General features: G+C 37.5%; 1 protein-coding gene across 3 annotated transcripts; it reads right to left on the bottom strand.

The window, feature by feature from the left end:
• Positions 1 to 828: 828 nt before the first annotated feature.
• LOC142623817 (uncharacterized protein At4g37920-like) lies at positions 829 to 4,310 on the bottom strand. Of its 3 annotated transcripts, none has more exons than XM_075797274.1 (5): positions 4,008 to 4,310; positions 3,511 to 3,676; positions 2,774 to 3,018; positions 1,717 to 1,904; positions 829 to 1,600 (listed from the first exon to the last, which is right to left on the bottom strand). In XM_075797274.1, exons 1-5 carry the CDS (start codon positions 4,047 to 4,049, stop codon positions 1,384 to 1,386), a joined length of 858 nt encoding a protein of 285 aa, XP_075653389.1. In that variant the 5' UTR covers positions 4,050 to 4,310; the 3' UTR covers positions 829 to 1,383. The 3 variants fall into 3 exon arrangements, with proteins under 3 accessions (XP_075653389.1, XP_075653391.1, XP_075653392.1); XM_075797276.1 differs by having other exon boundaries at positions 3,511 to 3,691; positions 4,008 to 4,274; XM_075797277.1 differs by lacking the exon at positions 4,008 to 4,310 and adding an exon at positions 3,813 to 3,841 and having other exon boundaries at positions 3,511 to 3,691.
• Between the last annotated feature and the right edge of the window lie 14,155 nt (positions 4,311 to 18,465).

Here is an 18,465-nt window from a genome sequence, read left to right as displayed (position 1 = left end):
ACTTATTATTCTATATAAAAAAAGAAAAAAGAAAAAAAGAGCAACCTAATATATTACACTTAAAGAACCGTACTTAAGTTCTGCTTATTGTCTTTGACATTCTTGATTACGTGCAATTCACTTTGCTTTTATCTTTTGACTCACTTTGTTTTTAATTCTTGCTAGATAAACTCAATCTGTGCAAGAATGTCAATTTCAAATGGTTTATTTTTTTTAATATAAATCTTATACCTATAATCATTAAAAGTAATTTTGCATAAATAATTAGTGCATCCCTTATAAAGTATTTATATGTGAATTTAGCGGCACTATAGTATTTGTACTTTTTTTCAACTATATATATATATATATATATATATATATAAAAGTTGTCACTAATTAAGAAATGTCACGGGCTTGGGTGAAACTAACGTTTGATGTGGGCCGGAGCCGAAAGGCATTGAGATTGGGCCTAAATGGAGAGAATTGGCTTGGGACTTTTAATGGAGGGGGCTTATGTAGCTTTAGATAGTATCTGATCCAAATGGGTCTAAACCGGTCCAAACACAAACCCCTCTCAACCAATTAGGACCTAAAGACAGTATCTATGGACCGAAGATAGAAAGCCTAGCCACATCATCATCTTATCTTACGCTTTTTTCTTTTAAGGCTCAAAATCCCCAGTAAATGTTATGCCTTATATGTCAAAATCTCACGGTGGTGAGGTGGCTAGACAGTATCGATACTTTAAAAAAATGCTTAAATAACTTCATAAACTAATAGAGTTGGACAAAATAATTAGATTAACTCAAGAGAGAATAGACTGAATGAACTGAAGTGGATTAAAATACTATGCTGATATGACTTAAAGTAGAGTAACAATATTAAATACTACACTTTCGACTTTTAGATATCATAACAATATAGATGAACAATCCTCAATTAAGTGTACCACAACACATCAGCCCCCAATATCCCTCTGGCTCCAGCTTTCACTTCTCCCTTACTCCCATTTTTCTCTCAATTTAGAAAAGTCTAAGAAAAAGAGAGAAACCTTCACACAACATTGACAATTTAGAGTGCGTTTGGGAAGGGCTGAAACGCCCAGCGTCTGCGCTTCAGCCCCTTCCCCTTTTCTTTTTTTTTTTTCTTCACTGGGACGCGCATTGTGTACTGTTCATTGGTCATGAACAGTGATTTTAGGCCAATGAACAATAATTTTAAGCGTGAAAAGTGTTTTTCACCTATTAAAAAATTATTTTGCTACAGTATTTTTCAATTTTCAGTTTCAGCTACATCTAAATGGACTCTTACAACTCAAAGCTTCAGAGTAAACTTGCAAATTCATCTGTAGAATGAATGTGACAGCGATCAGTAGTGCTGTGGATCAAAAAGAGCAGCACCTCACAGCTCCTCTGATTTTGTGGTCCCTTCTGTTTTAGAGTCTTGAAACCTGCTACTTTCCAAGTATTCTTCTTCTATAGTTTCCTTGAGGATGAACAACCTCTGTATAACCACAGGCTGAGTCAAGTGTTTGACTTCTCTAATGTCAGTGTCTTCCTTACTGAGATTGTAAGCATCAAGCATTATCTTAATCCATTTGTGCAGCTCTTTGGGAGTACTGCTCAACAACAAAACATGATAAATCTAAGGATGTCATAATCTGAACAGAAGCTGATTCTCAGATACTAACATAAGGGTACTATGGTAGCCTAAAGAAGCAAGAAGCTCTCTTACGTGTAAAGTGCATTAGGGTCCTTGGCTTCATGTTCATCACCCGGAGAGAAAGCAGTTGCCAATGCTGAGAATCGCTCTTCAGGATCAGTGATGTTCAGCAAATGCTTGAGTAGCTTTATCTCTTTTGGCGCAATGCTTCTAAGACTGCTCTTTGTTGCTTTATATAAACGATGCATTATATCTTTGACCTGCAGTTACACGTCTAAGATTAAACAATACAAAACAAGGAAAAACTTGGCAAATAAAGGCATTTAAAAACATTGAAATGAAAGAAATTATACAAATCAAAGCTTGATTTCAAGTGTCAGGTTTTGTGGGGTCCAGATATTTTCATGTGAGAATTAACAACTCTAGAAATCAATCTCAAGTATTGAACCATGCGATTGATGCTGTTATAGTCTTTATTCATAGTAACAAAGCCTGTGAATTGTGCATAGCAATCTGTCACATGGTAACTGCAGATTTATTTGTTTTCAAGGACATATGTTGCACCATGAAATGAAACTATTCCAGTGTCAGCAAATAATGGCAACGCAAAACAAAGTATTTGGTTAGTCTATGAAACATAAACCAAACTTTGAAGGGCTCTACTCTATTCAGGAATATTCTACACGATCAGTTTAAATAATTCAAGTGTTTTTGCCATACAATGACATTGAGACAGAGGGTTAGACTACTTTAGTACCTAAAGAGAATAACATAAATTTCAGCAAGTTGTTGCTCATATGCATAGAGGGCAATCCCATGCACTCTAATGCATTTTTTCAGGAGATCTACAGTATACAATCCTTTTTCTTGGTGTATAATCTATTTAACAAAACATACTCATAAAAATGAGACATACTTTAAATACCATCACAGCTGTAACCACAAATGTTGCATTATACTAAGATTATATGGAATATATATTTTAGAACAAGGTTTACTTTGTGACTATTAAGGTCTTGTCCACCTTGCTTGTGCATTTTGTGATGCGTTAACCAAGTTAGGAAAGTGACCCTTGTAGTCCATCAACGGGAATGTCCTCAGTAAAAGTTTGCCATCCATTCATCCATACCTCATCTTTCATAGTTGTGGATTCCTTTGCAGAAGCCCAAGCACTGTTTATCAACAAGATCAATGAGGAATCTAGCTCCTTTGCCTTGGCAAGGCTTTTAATCTTCTCACATGCCACATCCACTGAAGGAGAGTCGAGGATATTATCAAATTTGGCCTGAGCAACCTCTAACGTATCCACATAATCCAGTGTATTATCATAAGCACTGACAGCAGACAAGCATCTGGCCCCCAGTCTTGCCACGGCTGCTCAAAAAATAAATAATAATAATAATGGAACAATCTTATAAGAGAGACAAGAACAAGCTATACACAAATCAACCTTCTTTTTATTTTATCAGGTTAAAATGTCGCGAACAATCAATAAAGACTTATTTTAGGCCAGATGAAGGTGAGTTTGGATTAGCTTTTTCATGTACTTGCTTATGCATAGTTTTTTAAAAACTCACATTTTTTTAGGTACAACTGTACTCTTGCTAACATTAAATAAATAAAAAAGATATAAATTTCAACAAAAAAATAATCTAAACGCATACAATTATACAAATCAAAATCTCAGTTAATTATTGCTCATTTTCACTCTTGTAACCTCAGGGTAATTCACACTGGACTTTGCGTCAGCTTCTATAAACCTCCTACTGTTTGATTCAAGTGGACGCTTACTCACAAGTCATATGATATGCAATCGAGCCAACTAGCCATTAATTGCAATAAATCCATCCAAATATTAAAAGTTACCATCACGGTCCTCCAAACTGTCAGAAGTCTCCGACAGTAGAGTGAGGTAGCGAAAAAATTCCCCTGTGAAGTCTTTGCGCCGCCGTGCAACAATGGCATTAATGTCAGTTGGGCTATCTTGGATCTCCTTCAGAAGTTCACAATGACGTTCCATTTCACCATCAATCTGCAATGCTTACCCCTGATGAAACAGAACAGGAAGATACCTCTAAAACTAAACAAATATATGTATATTCAATTGAACAACCGTTTGTTTGTTTGTTGAGAAAGGTAGCAAAATTAACAAAAGTAGAGACTTAAACCTGAAATTTAATTGCCCGTGTCCCACTACCTGGTCAAATTGGATAAAATTCCTCAATTTTTTTTTATATAGAAACTAAATTAACCTATAAAATCTGGTTGAAAAATCTCTTCTTTGTTTGCTTTTCCTAAACTTCTTTGAGCAACAAAAACAAAGCATGATTGCAAATATATGAAAGATAAACACATTGTTCTACCTTCTTCACTTTTCTTCCTAGTGAGATCAATTTTTGCTTCATAGTAGGGTCGCCTTCTGCATCTGCCCGCGAACGACACCGATTGTAGAAGGTTTCCCTATACTTTTGCCACTCCTCCCTGAACACCAAATACTTCCTCCATTCCTTTGATTGTGGCTTCTCCTTCAGAAAGACCTCAATAATCTCGCATTGCACATGACCCTTGCATGTCTTTCTCTCTCTCCTTTTTAACACCTGTCTCTATTTGCAGTTTATTATTGCTGGCTTGTGTGCAAAAAATCCCTTTCCTTGTTTTAATATGTTGTGAAAATACTCAACTTTGTTGCCATAGAAACTCAATTTGTGTAATATTTCAAAGTTCTTATTTAAAAACTTAAAAAAATAATCATTGAAAATTATCTTATATAAATAATCATTGAAAACTGACCTGCTGCCAGTGATGGTCGGAGATGGGTCTCCGCCCACAAAAGCCGACTGACGCGGGTTCGATGGCGGGTTTTATTCTTCAAAACCCGATATACCCGATCCGACCGAGGAAACCCATGAAAGAAGGCAAAAGTTATGTAGATCCGTTTAGATTCATTGATTTTTCGGTGAAAGTTTGGTAGTTTTTGGTTAGATCCGGTGAAGATGTAGGTTTTCTTCCTTAAATCCAGTGGTGAGATGAAGATTGTGCTTCGATTTTGAGCTTTGATCTGGCGATTTTGAGCTTCGATCCAGCGAAGATTTGGTGCTTGTGCTTCAAAATTCACTTAGATCCGGCGATAGTGATGAATTTTGTCGCACAAATTTGAGCTTCATGTGATGTTTTTCTTCAATTTTTGCTTAGATCCGTGATTTTTGCTCAAATCTGGGCTTGATGTGTTGATTTTGAGCTTCAATCCTGCAAAAATTTGGTGATTGTAACTCAGTACGAGGCCGACTGACCCAACCGTTGTCCACTGGCGTCCAATCTGACTTGACCCGAGGTCGTTTGTGGTCGGCGGCGGGTCGTTTAGCCGTCCACCCGATGTAAGCGGGTCGGTTGCGGGTTGGGCATAAGCCCGACCTGGATCGACCCATGGACACCCCTACATGACTTAATAAAAAATATTTTGATAATATAATTAAATTTAAGATTAAAAAATAAATTGTACTTGTACACTTAAAAGAAATTTAATTTTGTCTCTCAAATTTTTTTTTTTAATTTTAATTTCTTATTTTGATATTTAGATCATTTGTTTTAGTGTTGATTTCATTCAAATGGTTATAAGTTATATCAACCCTAAACCAGCATATGTATACATATGTAACATTCTAAATTAATAATAAATAAAAATATAATACTCTAACTTGAGTCTAAACACTACAAAAAATTGGGCCTATAGTGGCGTTAAGGGAGTCCTATAGTGGCGTTTCCAAGGGCCTATGGCAACATTTTTAAAACGCCACTATAGGTCCTAGTCTTCCAAGGACCTATAGTGGCGTTTCACAAACGCCACTATAGGCACTTTTTATTTCAGTTTTTATTTTTTATTTTTATTATGGTTGGATTTTTTAAATAAGGGCTAGAGGGAAAAAGACCTATAGTGGCTTTTATCAAACGCCACTATAGGTACTTTTTTTTTTGGGGTCTTTTTTTTTTAATAAGGGCCAAAGAAAAAAGACCTATAGTGGCGTTTGTCAAACGCCATTATAGGCCCTTGTAAGAGAAGGACCTAACTTTTTTAAGTTTATATATATATATATATATATATATATATATATATATATATATATATGGGCCAGAGGTAAAAAGACTTATAGTGGTGTTTGAGAAACGCCACTATAGGCCCTCTTATAGTGGCGGTTGTCAAACGCCACTATAGGCACCTTTTTTTTTTTTCAATTTTATTTTTTATTTTTTTTGGGTTGGGTTTTTTAGGTGAGGGCCAAAGAAAATAGACCTATAGTGGCGTTTGACAAATGCCACTATAGGTTCTTAAAGATATTAAAACATATTTATATATATACCTAACCGCAGAACAAGCATATTTTAAGAATATGCTATGACATATTCCAAAAAAAAAAAACCAAATCTGAATTCAGTGATTCAGCAAATTGAATATGCCTAGAATATTCTATGGCATATTCCAGAATATTCGAATGATATACATATATATTTATTTATTTATTTATTTATTTAAATGTATATATTATTATATATTTATATTTAAATGAGAGATGCTACGTCCACAACATTTTTTCAATATTTTCACAACAAATCATAAGTGGTTAATTGTTATTGGTTCAAATTTGAACTTAACACTAGGATTACTTTTTTGCCCCAATAACAACAACTAATAACAATCTACTACTTAAGATTTGTTGTAAAAATGTTGTGAAAATATCATTTCTCTATTTAAATATATATATATATATGAGGTGCTACGCTCACAACATTTTTACAACATTTTCACAACATTTTCACAACATATTATAAGTGGTGAGAGATGCTACGTCCACAATATTTTTACAATATTTTCACAACAAATCATAAGTGGTTAATTGTTATTGGTTCAAATTTGAACTTAACACTAAGATTACTTTTTTACCCCAATAATAGGGTGAGTTTATAGTGGCGCCACTATAGGTCTGCCTTATAGTGGCGTTCTTAAACGCCTCTATAGCCTTTTTAAAAATTAAAAAAAAAAAAAAAAATTTGGTCAGCCTTTTTTATATATATATAAAAAAAAAAAGGGTCTATAGTGGCGTTTCAAACGCCACTATAGGTCTATAATTGCGGTACAATAATGGCGTTTACAAACGCCATTATAGCAAATGCCGCTATAGCCAGAATGGGCCTATAGTGGCGTTTTTTGGACCTGTAGTGGCGTTTCACAAATGCCACTATAGGTCTAGTTTTTTGTAGTGAAATCTTCTATCCCACTCTTCTTGCTTCATTATATACTCCACAAATAAAAATATGTCACATTTCTATCTACTTTATTAAATGCTAAATTTATACCTTCTATTGTTTCAATTACCTAAATATGATGGGTTATTTATTTATTTATTTTAGAAAATTGAAATAATAGAATGCATAAATTTAGCATTTAATAAAGTAGATGGACTTGTGGCATGTTTTTATTTGTGGAGTATATAGTGGAGTAGAAAGCGTGTGATAGAAGATTTGGACTCCTCTAACTTAATGTAACATTCTAACTTACTAATAAATAAATATAACACCCTAACTTTTTTTTTGAGAGTGTTGAGGACTCTTTTTTCGGCCCACGTGGCATTACTTCATTGGCAACCCATGCCACATCAACATATTATTGATTTTTTGGGTAAATCTCTTTAAAGCCCAAAATAAGCTCATCAATTGGAATCATAACCCCGCAGCATCATCAACATCAACATATGGATTGGGCTCACACAATGAATCAAAACTCACGACCTATATCGCCTCTCTTACACTCATGAAAATTGGCTTCTTCAACAAGAGTCCATATTCACACAAAATGACAACAAAACCCGAGGTACGTCATCTCATCTTTGGTTCATGATCCAAGCTCATAAGTCTGTTTGAGGAAACTTTGGGAGTCGTGGTTTGGAGGGCCAAGAGATATGTTCAGTAAAGCTCTAGCGGTTTAAAGTTGATAAAAGAAATATGTTGCTTGGTATGTCTTCTTCAACTCCCTAAACTCTGACGAGTCCGTGTGTAGTGGGTAACATATGGTAAACATCTCTTATCACATAGCACTTTAGATGATAAAATTCCCCATTGCTCTTTTCCTAAAACTTAATGTTCATCATGTGACAAATACTCAATATCCCCAGCCATCTAATTGCTGGGAAAATAACTTTTCATTCAATCCCCAGCTGTTGCTATACAGATTTGGAAACTTCATTATATTATTCTACATAAATCTTATTACTGCTTTCAACTAAAATCTAACTCAAACACATGGCCTAATTTGATTGGCTATCCCTTATCTCTAAAATATTCATGATATCTCTCATACCCAGCTGTTGTTTGCCACAATTTGACCATATATTTCTTTGCCAGCTACCAGAGCAGAGCTTTAAATACTCTTCTTACTTACCAAGATTATGTCACAATACAATGAAGCCTTAACTCAATCTCTAAAGTTTCATTAACTTTCAACTAATCCTTCTATTACTTGCTAGAAATGTGTTGTAATGGAACATTGCACCAAAAAAACAAACACCCAAAATGGGAAACATTTTCAGCAAAACCCCAGCAGTGTATTCAGCACTTAACACCTGGCTGGGAGTGATATCATCAGCCATTTAATGTTGAAATCCTAGCTGCCAGATACTATACCCAAAATAGCAAGATACCATTGAAAGAGATTTTACCATTTTCAGCCAAATTCATAGAGTAAATGCTGAATGACCTCTCCAACACTCTGAAATCACCATGCTGAGCTCTTTTGTTTCTGCCCAAAGCAACAACTGTCTTATGATAGTTGTCTCATGATAGTTCTCACAATTTTTCCTAACAGCTGGGATAGCTTTTTCAGAACAGATGTAACAGTTGACCCAGTCGCCTGAGCATTACTTTTTTTTTTTCCCACATTTGGCTAAAACCAAAACCAGTTAAACTAATTATCTTTTTCTTGCCAAAATACCTTCCTTTTCTGCTGCTCTTTTCCCAGCAGCTCTTACCCAAAATAACTAGAATACCTTAAAGCTAAATCTACCTTTTTTGCCCAAATCTTAAGATAGATTTTCTGAAGATTCATTACTAGTTGAGACAGATTTTGGCTGAGATTCTTTGCTAAAAGACTCCTTTAAACTCAGTTAAATAGGACCCTTCATCAACACCTCAAGGGGAGGACCAAAGAGGGAGAAGAACAACTCTTTCACAAATACTCTCCATGCTCTCTCCCTAAGCTCTTAATGAAATTTTGAGATTTTAGTTTCCAAATGAGGAACTAAACTCTTTAGCCCTTAGCTCACAAATGCCCTTCATAAACCTTCATACACCCTACAGCAGAAAATTCCAGCAGTACATACCAGCAGAAAAGCCCAGCAGTAAATTCCACCAACCTTGCTAAACACACTGCAGCACTATTACCCCTTTTATACTCATTATCTCACTCTCCATGTTCAGAAAATACACCTAATTTACTGCTCCTATCTCCAAATACTTAAACACATCTCCATACTCTTCTCCTACAAAATGTTTCCTCTTGGAAAGAAATCTCTACAACTTCAATGGTTATAATCTCATATTTTTACGATCTTTAATCACCATATCTCTCATACTTCCATATATCATACATATTACAAATACTACATCTCACAAAACATCTCTTTCTCCACTTCTCTTACACAATCTCATTCACATTTACTACACCATTACATATGACTCACTACACTCATCTAAACCTCACTCTCATACTCTTTCACTCTGAAGTTCTACTATTTTGCTGTTTATAAACACATATCAATACTCTTCTCTATCTTTCTTATAAAATCCATTCTCATGGAAGGCGTAAACTTCTATTACTAAAGTCCTTCTCCTAGAAGGCATAAGATCTCATATCAAAACCCCTCTCATGGAAGACACTAATCCATCTTACATAAATTCCTTCTCTTAGAAGGCACAAATACTCCATACAAAAGCCTTTCTCATGGAAGGCAACGCTATTCATAACTTCACAACAACTAAAAGAGCATTGTCAAGGGGAAAACTCATTTAAGTGTATGATAAGAGGGGCAAGCTTAACCAGCCCCTAAACACAGCTGGGCATACTTTCTCTCCCTCCAGTTGCACCCATTTTTCTCCCTCAATCTTGAAGTTATCGTGGCAAACTGCCTTCGCTGGGGTCACTCTGCTAGGATATTATTAACTCATAGAAGCTACACAGCTGGGTTACAAATCATACAAAGATAAGTGATTTTGCTTCCATATCTTTAAATATACATCATTTAGTACATGATTACTTCACATTTAAATACATATTACTTTATTCCAACTATTATTACAACTATTAACCAAGACTTAAACTCATTTAAATGCATGATAAGAGGGGCAAGCTTAACTAGCCTCTATCGCTAACATTCTGCTGGAATCTTATCAGCTCATTAAGGCTACATAGCTAGGCTACAAATCATATGAAGATAAGTGACTTTGCTTCCATATCTTTAAATTTACATTATTGAGTACATGATTACTTTACTTCTAAATAAATACTACTTTATTTCAACTACTAATCAAAGCTATCATATCAAACGCATATTGTATATTTATTCGACTATTATCATGATTCTTAGACTTTGGCTTCAATGGTTTGGTAGGTTTAAAAGTATACCGGTAGCCGTTGGACCACGTGACCCAATGTTGAGTTTCGGGATGCAACTCCCCAAACAAACCCGGGTCTAGCAAGGTCACCCCTCCAAAGGACCACACGTGGCCGAGCAATTGAAAAAGGCCCCCGAACAGAGAGAGATATATAACACCCTAACTTAAAGTAATGTTTGTAATTGTATTGTATTTTAGCCTTTAAGAACACATATATTATTATTTTTAATCATAAAAAAACACAGATATTAATATTACACGTGAAAAAAATAATAAATTCAATAATTGAAACGGTTGAAAACAAAATTAAGCCAAAACCTCAATTTATTAATGAAAAAATAGCCAAATTTGTGAACTTAAAAAAAAATTAAAAAAAAATGGAGTTAAGTAAAGATAGACTTACATAAAAATTTGGACAGATGGATTCTCTCGTATCCAATTTCATGTTTAACTGCAAATTTTGCTTTTAATTAAAGAATATAGATTACATGGAATAAAACATCAAACAAAAGCCATAACAAATTAAATCCATTATAAGATATTGATGTCAACAACAAATAATCATGTAATAAGAAATTAAAAAATACAAATATATTGCTTGTTGTATTGACTTCTGAAAAAAACACTAAAAGGTGTGATCAAACATAGAATTTCAACCTATCTATAAAACTTGTTGATAAAAATCATATTATATATAATAAAAAGGCAACAAATACATAAATCTATTCAATTTGATGAAAGAAAAAAAAATTACCTGCAAGGTTGTAGGTAGGACAAAGAGGAGAAAGGAAGAATATAGTAAATAATTCTAAAGTACGTTGTAAAAATAATGAAACACTAAAAAACTGTGTGTATATATAGTGGGAATAATTTTAGGTTGTAAAGAAGATGATATGAATAAAAAGAAATAGTTTAGGTGAAACTCAAATACTTTTATTTTTATTTTTTACTTTATTATTAGGAAAAAGATGACATAAGATGCAAAAATTTATCCACAAAAAAAAAAAAATAGTAGGAAAAAAAAATGCAAGTTCTATCTTTTTTTCCTTTTACATTTTTTAAAGAAACGTAGGAAAAAAAATGTAAATTCGATCTTTTTTTTCTTTTACGTTTTTTTATCTCTCTTTTTTATTTAAATTCTATCTGTAAGGACACAATTCAAATTCCCAAACTATGACTGGAGGTAGATGGGCTTGAAAGGCCTTTCTTTACAATAAATTTGTAGAGGATGGGTTTGTAATCTAGATTTCAAGGATGGTATAGACAATAAGGGAAAGAACGGGCTTTTGGCCCAATGGGACAAATTAAAGAGTTGTTTGCAAAAGTAAGATTGAGAATTCCTCCTCGGACGAAATCCGAGGATAGTTTATAATAGTATTTCCTTAAGTTTGGATACAAATATTGATTATCATATACTATTGGCTCTTTTTCTTCCTGAAAAAGCCTCTCCTTTTTCTTGTATGTCTTCCCTTCTATTTATACTCCTTTCCTTCTCTTCATCATCTTCCACTTCATGGTTGCAATCCTGATTCCGGATACTTGTCCCATCCATTCTTCCCTAAAGCCCGCTGGGGTTAGGGACCAAGTTCCAAGCTCCATGCTCAGGTCCCATCCTTCCATCTATGCAGTCAGCGTATCAATTACAGAGCTTTTAATGTATGGGCGGTGGTAGCAGCTTTACTTTAGATATTCCACCGCTCTTTCTATTGTCCTCCACGTGTACTGTGTATTCCCGTAGTCGTAGGATTCTTTATAACATAACCCGGGGACACTAAACTTCTCTTCCTATGTCCTCGGCTTAACAATCCGAGGACAAATCTACTCCTCGGACGTATTTGGACATTTAGATACTCCAAGATCATTTTGACGTCTTCGGATTTGGGTTTCTAGCCCAACAGACTTCGTTGGGCCATCTTTGATAAATTACTGGGCCCAATACCCCTACAATAGCCCCTCGAGATTCTTTATTTCTTCACCTCGGGAGGAAAATAGGATCTCGACTTAAAACACCTTTTTATCCTGCAGAATCTTGGCAATATTGCTGACGGGGAAATAACTTTTGAATTACCCATCGCGTGTTCCCGATGCTTCGGTATGCGAAACGCCCCCGAATTAATTATTGGCGCCTCTATGTCTCCCACGTTTCAATGATGTGACACATATCCAACGGTTGAGAGCGATTCCTGTGTTAAGGCGGGAATTCGCCCGCTTCAAAACTCCTTTTGATATATAAGTACTAACTTCCTTCAAAATTCTTCACACTACAGTAACCTTATAACGTACCTGCCACACTTGCCATCTTCCCGTACCTTCTCTTTTTATCAAATACCCTGTCCGAGGTGACCGTGCCTTCTTCTTTTTTAAAGTAAGTTCTTCAATACTCTCTCCCCTCCTTATCAGCTCTTTGTTTCTTTTGTTTCTTTCCCTCCCCATCTTTTTCTTTTTTCTCTGTATCTTTCATCCTCGGCGTAGTTCTTTTTAGTTTTCTTCACACCCCCCTTTCAAAGATGGGTAGATTTGCGTCCCTGGTGGATTCAAACGAAAAAATAGAGCAGTTCAAGGTTATGTACAAAATCCCCTCGGACGTATCTATTAGGTACTGTAACGAGGAGGAATATTATGTAAAAAGAAAAACGGGGGAAGTTGTAATTCCGATGATTGCGTTCATCGAAGGGGGAATGAAAATCCCCATGGGAACCGTGACTAGGGACTATCTTAGGGCTTTTAGATTAGCTCCCACCCAGTGCGCCCCAAATGTCTTTAGGATCCTAGGTTCCGTAGATGCTTTAAATGAGAAGATGGACCTAGGGCTCACTCACCACGATGTGAACTGGGTTTATAACCTCCATTACCTAAGCAAAAAAGATGAATATTACCTAAAATCTAGATACCCAGAAGTTAGGCTAATTCAGTGTCTGCCTGAATCTAATAAGGGCCTAAAAAACGACTTCCTGATCGTATCAGGAAATTGGCACGACGGCCTCCCCTGTCCGACAAGGGAAGGGACTCCAGGTGAAGTTTTTTGGCTTCTATATAGAACCCTTAAAACCATTATACTATTATATACATACTATTTTTTTTTTTTGTCTTTTTACTTGTTTTTACCCTCCTCTATTTGGATAACTCTACAGATCCACACGCAGCAGATCGTCACCCTACTCTGGTCGATTTCGGATGGTTGGATAGGATCCTTCAAGCCGAGGTATTCGTGCATACAGACGGCCAACTCTGAGCGGCTCATCTGATCCTCGGCTACAATCCGATATCAAAAGCCTTTCAAGCGCCGAAGTACGTGATCAAAGCCCACGACCCTCGCCTTCCTCGGATTAGCGTTGCCGTTGAAGGTTTTCTGCTATCGAAGGGGACTCCTATTCCTCAAGGCACTTTGGTCACCCAACCGATTCAACCACAACAACTTGTTCCAGTTGGGATTCCCATAGTCCCTTTCCCCATACAATCAGTCCCAGGTGAAGCTGCATCTTCCCATATTACCGTAAAGGAAGAAGAAGAAGTAGTTGAGGTACCTGATTCCGAGGACGAGTTTGAATTTTTTAATCAACCTCACTCCCCTGAAGATTCAATTCCCATCCTCGGCACTTCCACACAAGTCTCGCAGGCTACTACTCAAGAACCTGACAATATAGGCATTCAACGTAAGATTAAGCCCAGCCTAAGAGATGTCCTTGAGGGCGCCGACAAAGGCCCTAGAGTCCAAGAACCTCCTAAAGAGGTGCGCCCTCGGACTCAAGAAAAGGGTGCTGACAAAGGCCCTGAAACTAGGCTCCCTCCTCCTCCCCCTCCTTCCCAGACCCAACGCACCAACACAGCTGACCTTAAAAGGAAAAGGGATCAGTCAAAAGGAAATGAAGTGGTGGAGGCAGGGAAGGGCTCTCTTCCCAAGGAGCCCGAGATTGAAAGGGGTGGTAAGCAGGCCCGGGCCATGCAGACCAGGTCGGAAAAGAGGATCGAACAACAGATGGCCGTGCGCGCCCCTTTGTGGCTTCCTGACATGTCCATGGATGACCAGGCTATCACCGCGGATGCGTCCATCAGAAACTCCGATGAAGGGACAGCTGCATGCGTCGCAGACGCTTTGGAGCAGGCGCTTTTGCTCCTTGAGGACATGGGTGAACTTAGAAGAAAAAGGGACCATAACGTTTTCATGATTTTGAAGAAGGAGCTTGCAATGGTAAGTTTTTGTTCTCTAAACTTTTGCTATATTTTGTTGTTGTTGTTGTTTTTTTTTTTTTTTTTTTTTTTTTTTTTTTTTATATGTATGTATAAGTCTTGTATTTTCGTTCACAGGCCGTTCAATCTGCCCATAGGGCAGAAGAGATTGCCATCAACTCCTATAAATCCCTGAAGGCCGAGGAGTCAAGGCGTGAAACCGCCCAGAAGATTTCGGACCTTCAGAAGAAGAAGTTGCAGGAGGTCTCGGCCAAGTTGGTTAAGGCAGAGAGTGAGAAGGCAGGTTTAGAGGCTGACTTAAAAACGACAACTAAACAGGCCGAGGACCAGAGATTAATGCTCCGCCAAGCCAATGACAACCTCTCTGCAGCACGGCGGCTAATTGAGGACCTCAAGAAAGACCTGATCGAGTCTGAGAGGATCAAAGAGGAGGCTATTAAGGGCAAAGAGGAAGCCCTTGAGGAGAAGGAAAGAGCTGAAAAAGCAAAGGAAGAGGCCGAGAACTCAAGGGACCGAGATGAACAGGAAGGTTATGATATAGGTGTGAAGGAGATAACGGAAACCTTCAAGGCTCAGGTTCCCGAGGTGTGTAGGCACTACTGCCTTCAAGTGTGGAATGAGGCACTTTCCCAAGCTAGGGTTGAAGCCTCTTCCACTCTTTGGAAAGCAGAAAATGTCTACTATCCTCCTGCAATTCGAGCTTCTACCATTCCTGAAACTGCCCAAGAAGCTGCCCAGAGATCATCTGAGGATAAGGGAGGTGATTTGGCTGAAGACTTAGCTCTACCTGAAGATGCTCTTAAACAAGTTGATCCAGCACAAGAAAAGGCACTTGAAGACGTACAGCCCTCAAGTGACCTTCAGGAATCTTCAAAGGATGAGTTGGGTGATCAAGCTAATCCAATAACTTTGATAGATGATCCCAAAGGCAAAGGAATTGCCGTTGAGTCCTCGGCTCAGCCTCCATCTCCTCAAGACCCCAAAGGCCCTCTGAAGATTAAGCTGAAACAGTGACTGCTTCTCCATAATTTTTGCTTGTTGCCTTTCTCTTTTTTATTTTTATTTTATTTTATTTCTAAGTGTAATTTCTAAGTGTAATTGCAAAAGTACTATTGGAATCTAATATAAGCACGAATGTTGTTTTCCTTGTTAGATGATTCTTACTTTTTGCTTTGTTTTGATCATATCACTCCAAAAGTACCATCTTTTTGCTCTTTGCTAAAGTTAAAGCCATAACCTGAATTGAAATTGATACTCCAGGAAGGCTTAATATGCCAGGAACTGCATTAAGTGATGCATTAAGTAATTGATTCTTCATTTTGGATCTCTAGTTGAACTATGTAAAAATAAGGCATATGGTCTTTTGACTTAGGTATGCAAAGATTTGATGTTTTGACAAAAAGAAAAGAAATGTTAGCTCTTCCCAAGTAAATGATCCGAGGACTAGGCCTAATTAAGGTTCTGTTTAACACTTGGTAAAGAATATCAATTTAGACAAGGTATGTGGTCCGAGGATCCAGGCATACCAAGTTTCATTTTGATACTTAGGCGAACGAATTGAAATGTTAATTTTCTCAAAGTAGGTGATCCGAGGACCAGACGTAACTTAGGTTCTGTTTAACACTTAGTAAAGAATATCAATTTAGACGAGGTATGTGGTCCGAGGATCCAGGCATACCAAGCTTCAGTTTGATACTTAGACGAGCAAATTGAAATGTTAATTTTCCCAAAGTAGATGATCCGAGGACCAGACGTAACTTAGGTTCTGTTTAACACTTGGTAAAGAATATCAATTTAGACGAGGTATGTGGTCCGAGGATCCAGGCATACCAAGTTTCAGTTTGATACTTAGACGAGCAAATTGAAATGTTAATTTTCCCAAAGTAGATGATCCGAGGACCAGACGTAACTTAGGTTCTGTTTAACACTTGGTAAAGAATATCAATTTAGACGAGGTATGTGGTCCGAGGATCCAGGCATACCAAGTTTCAGTTTGATACTTAGACGAGCAAATTGAAATGTTAATTTTCCCAAAGTAGATGATCCGAGGACCAGACGTAACTTAGGTTCTGTTTAACACTTGGTAAAGAATATCAATTTAGACGAGGTATGTGGTCCGAGGATCCAGGCATACCAAGTTTCAGTTTGATACTTAGACGAGCAAATTGAAATGTTAATTTTTCCAAAGTAGATGATCCAAGGACCAGACGTAACTTAGGTTCTGTTTAACACTTAGTAAAGAATATCAATTTAGACGAGGTATGTGGTCCGAGGATTCAAGCATATCAAGCTTCAGTTTGATACTTCGACGAACGAATTGAAATGTTAATTTTCCCAAAGTAGATGATCCGAGGACCAGACGTAACTTAGGTTCTGTTTAACACTTAGTAAAGAATATCAATTTAGACGAGGTATGTGGTCCGAGGATCCAAGCATATCAAGCTTCAGTTTGATACTTAGACGAATGAAGATAATGAACGTAATGTAGTTTACAACAAAAAACGGCCGAAGTGCCTTTTATTTAGTAATAGTACCATCGTAGATTATTTACATTCCAGGGACGTTGTACAACACGTTCGTCCAAATCTTCCAGATTGTAGGCCCCTATTCCTGCGATCGAAGTAATACGATAAGGTCCTTCCCAGTTGGGCCCCAATTTTCCCCACGCAGGATTCTTCGTCGTGCCCAAAACTTTTCTTAATACTAAGTCGCCAGGTCCAAGAGGTCGAAGTTTTACATGAGAATCATACCCCTGCTTGAGCTTATGTTGATAATAAGCTAGTTGAACCATGGCGTTCTCTCGTCGTTCCTCAACTAAGTCTAAGTTTCTCACTAATAGGTCATCATTGCTATCTGGAATGAAGGAGCTTTTCTTCAGGGTTGGGAACCCAGTTTCTAAGGGTATTACTGCCTCGGCTCCATAAGTCATGGCGAAGGGTGTTTCACCTGTGGATCTTCGTGGTGTAGTTCGATACGTCCACAAGACATGTGGCAGTTCTTCCACCCACCTCCCCTTGGCGTCACCCAACCTCTTTTTGAGTCCGCTCACTATTACTTTGTTGACAGCCTCGGCTTGCCCATTTCCTTGGGGATAAGCCGGAGTGGAATATCTATTTGTGATGCCCAGATCACAACAGTATTTCCGAAAGGCTTTGCTATCAAATTGTAAACCATTATCTGAAATGAGAGTATGAGGGATGCCGAACCTGGTAACGATGTTCTTCCATACAAACTTTTTTGCTTCCATGTCTCTGATATTTGATAATGGCTCGGCTTCAACCCATTTGGTGAAATAATCTGTTCCCACGAGAAGCCACCGTCTGTTTCCTGTTGCTTTGGGGAAGGGTCCAACAATGTCCAAGCCCCATTAAGCAAAAGGTCAAGGGCTAGATAGAGGATTCAGGACTCCTCCTGGTTGGTGTATATTTGGAGCAAATTTTTGACATTGGTCACACTTCTTCGCATAATCTTGCGCCTCCCTCTGCATATTTGGCCACCAATAGCCCTGAGTAAGGGCTCTGTGAGCTAAAGACCTTCCCCCTGTGTGACTTCTGCAAATCCCTTCGTGTAACTCTTCCAAAAGTAGCTCCGTTGCCTTGGGGTGCATACATAACAAATATGATCCCGAAAAGGAACGTTTGTACAATTTCTGGTCCTCGGATAACCAGAAACGAGTGGCTTTCCTGTGAACTTTATCTGCTTCAGCTTTTTCTCCAGGCAGGATGTCATTTATGAGAAATGTTACTATTTGATCCATCCAACTAGGCCTTGTCCTAATTTGAAGAATTCGAGTGGAGTTACCATCCATCCCAGTGGGTTTCAACAGATTTTCAACAAGGATAACTCGTGGTAGACTTTGTGCCGAGGACGTTGCGAGTGTGGCTAATGAGTCGGCATGGGTATTGCCACATCTGGATACATGTAATAGTAAAAAAGACTCAAATTTAGATTGCATATACCTAACCTGGGTTAGGT

Source organism: Castanea sativa, chromosome 2, assembly GCF_040712315.1.
Source record: "Castanea sativa cultivar Marrone di Chiusa Pesio chromosome 2, ASM4071231v1".
NCBI classification, from domain to species: domain Eukaryota; kingdom Viridiplantae; phylum Streptophyta; class Magnoliopsida; order Fagales; family Fagaceae; genus Castanea; species Castanea sativa.
This window is presented reverse-complemented; position numbering and strand designations above follow the sequence as displayed.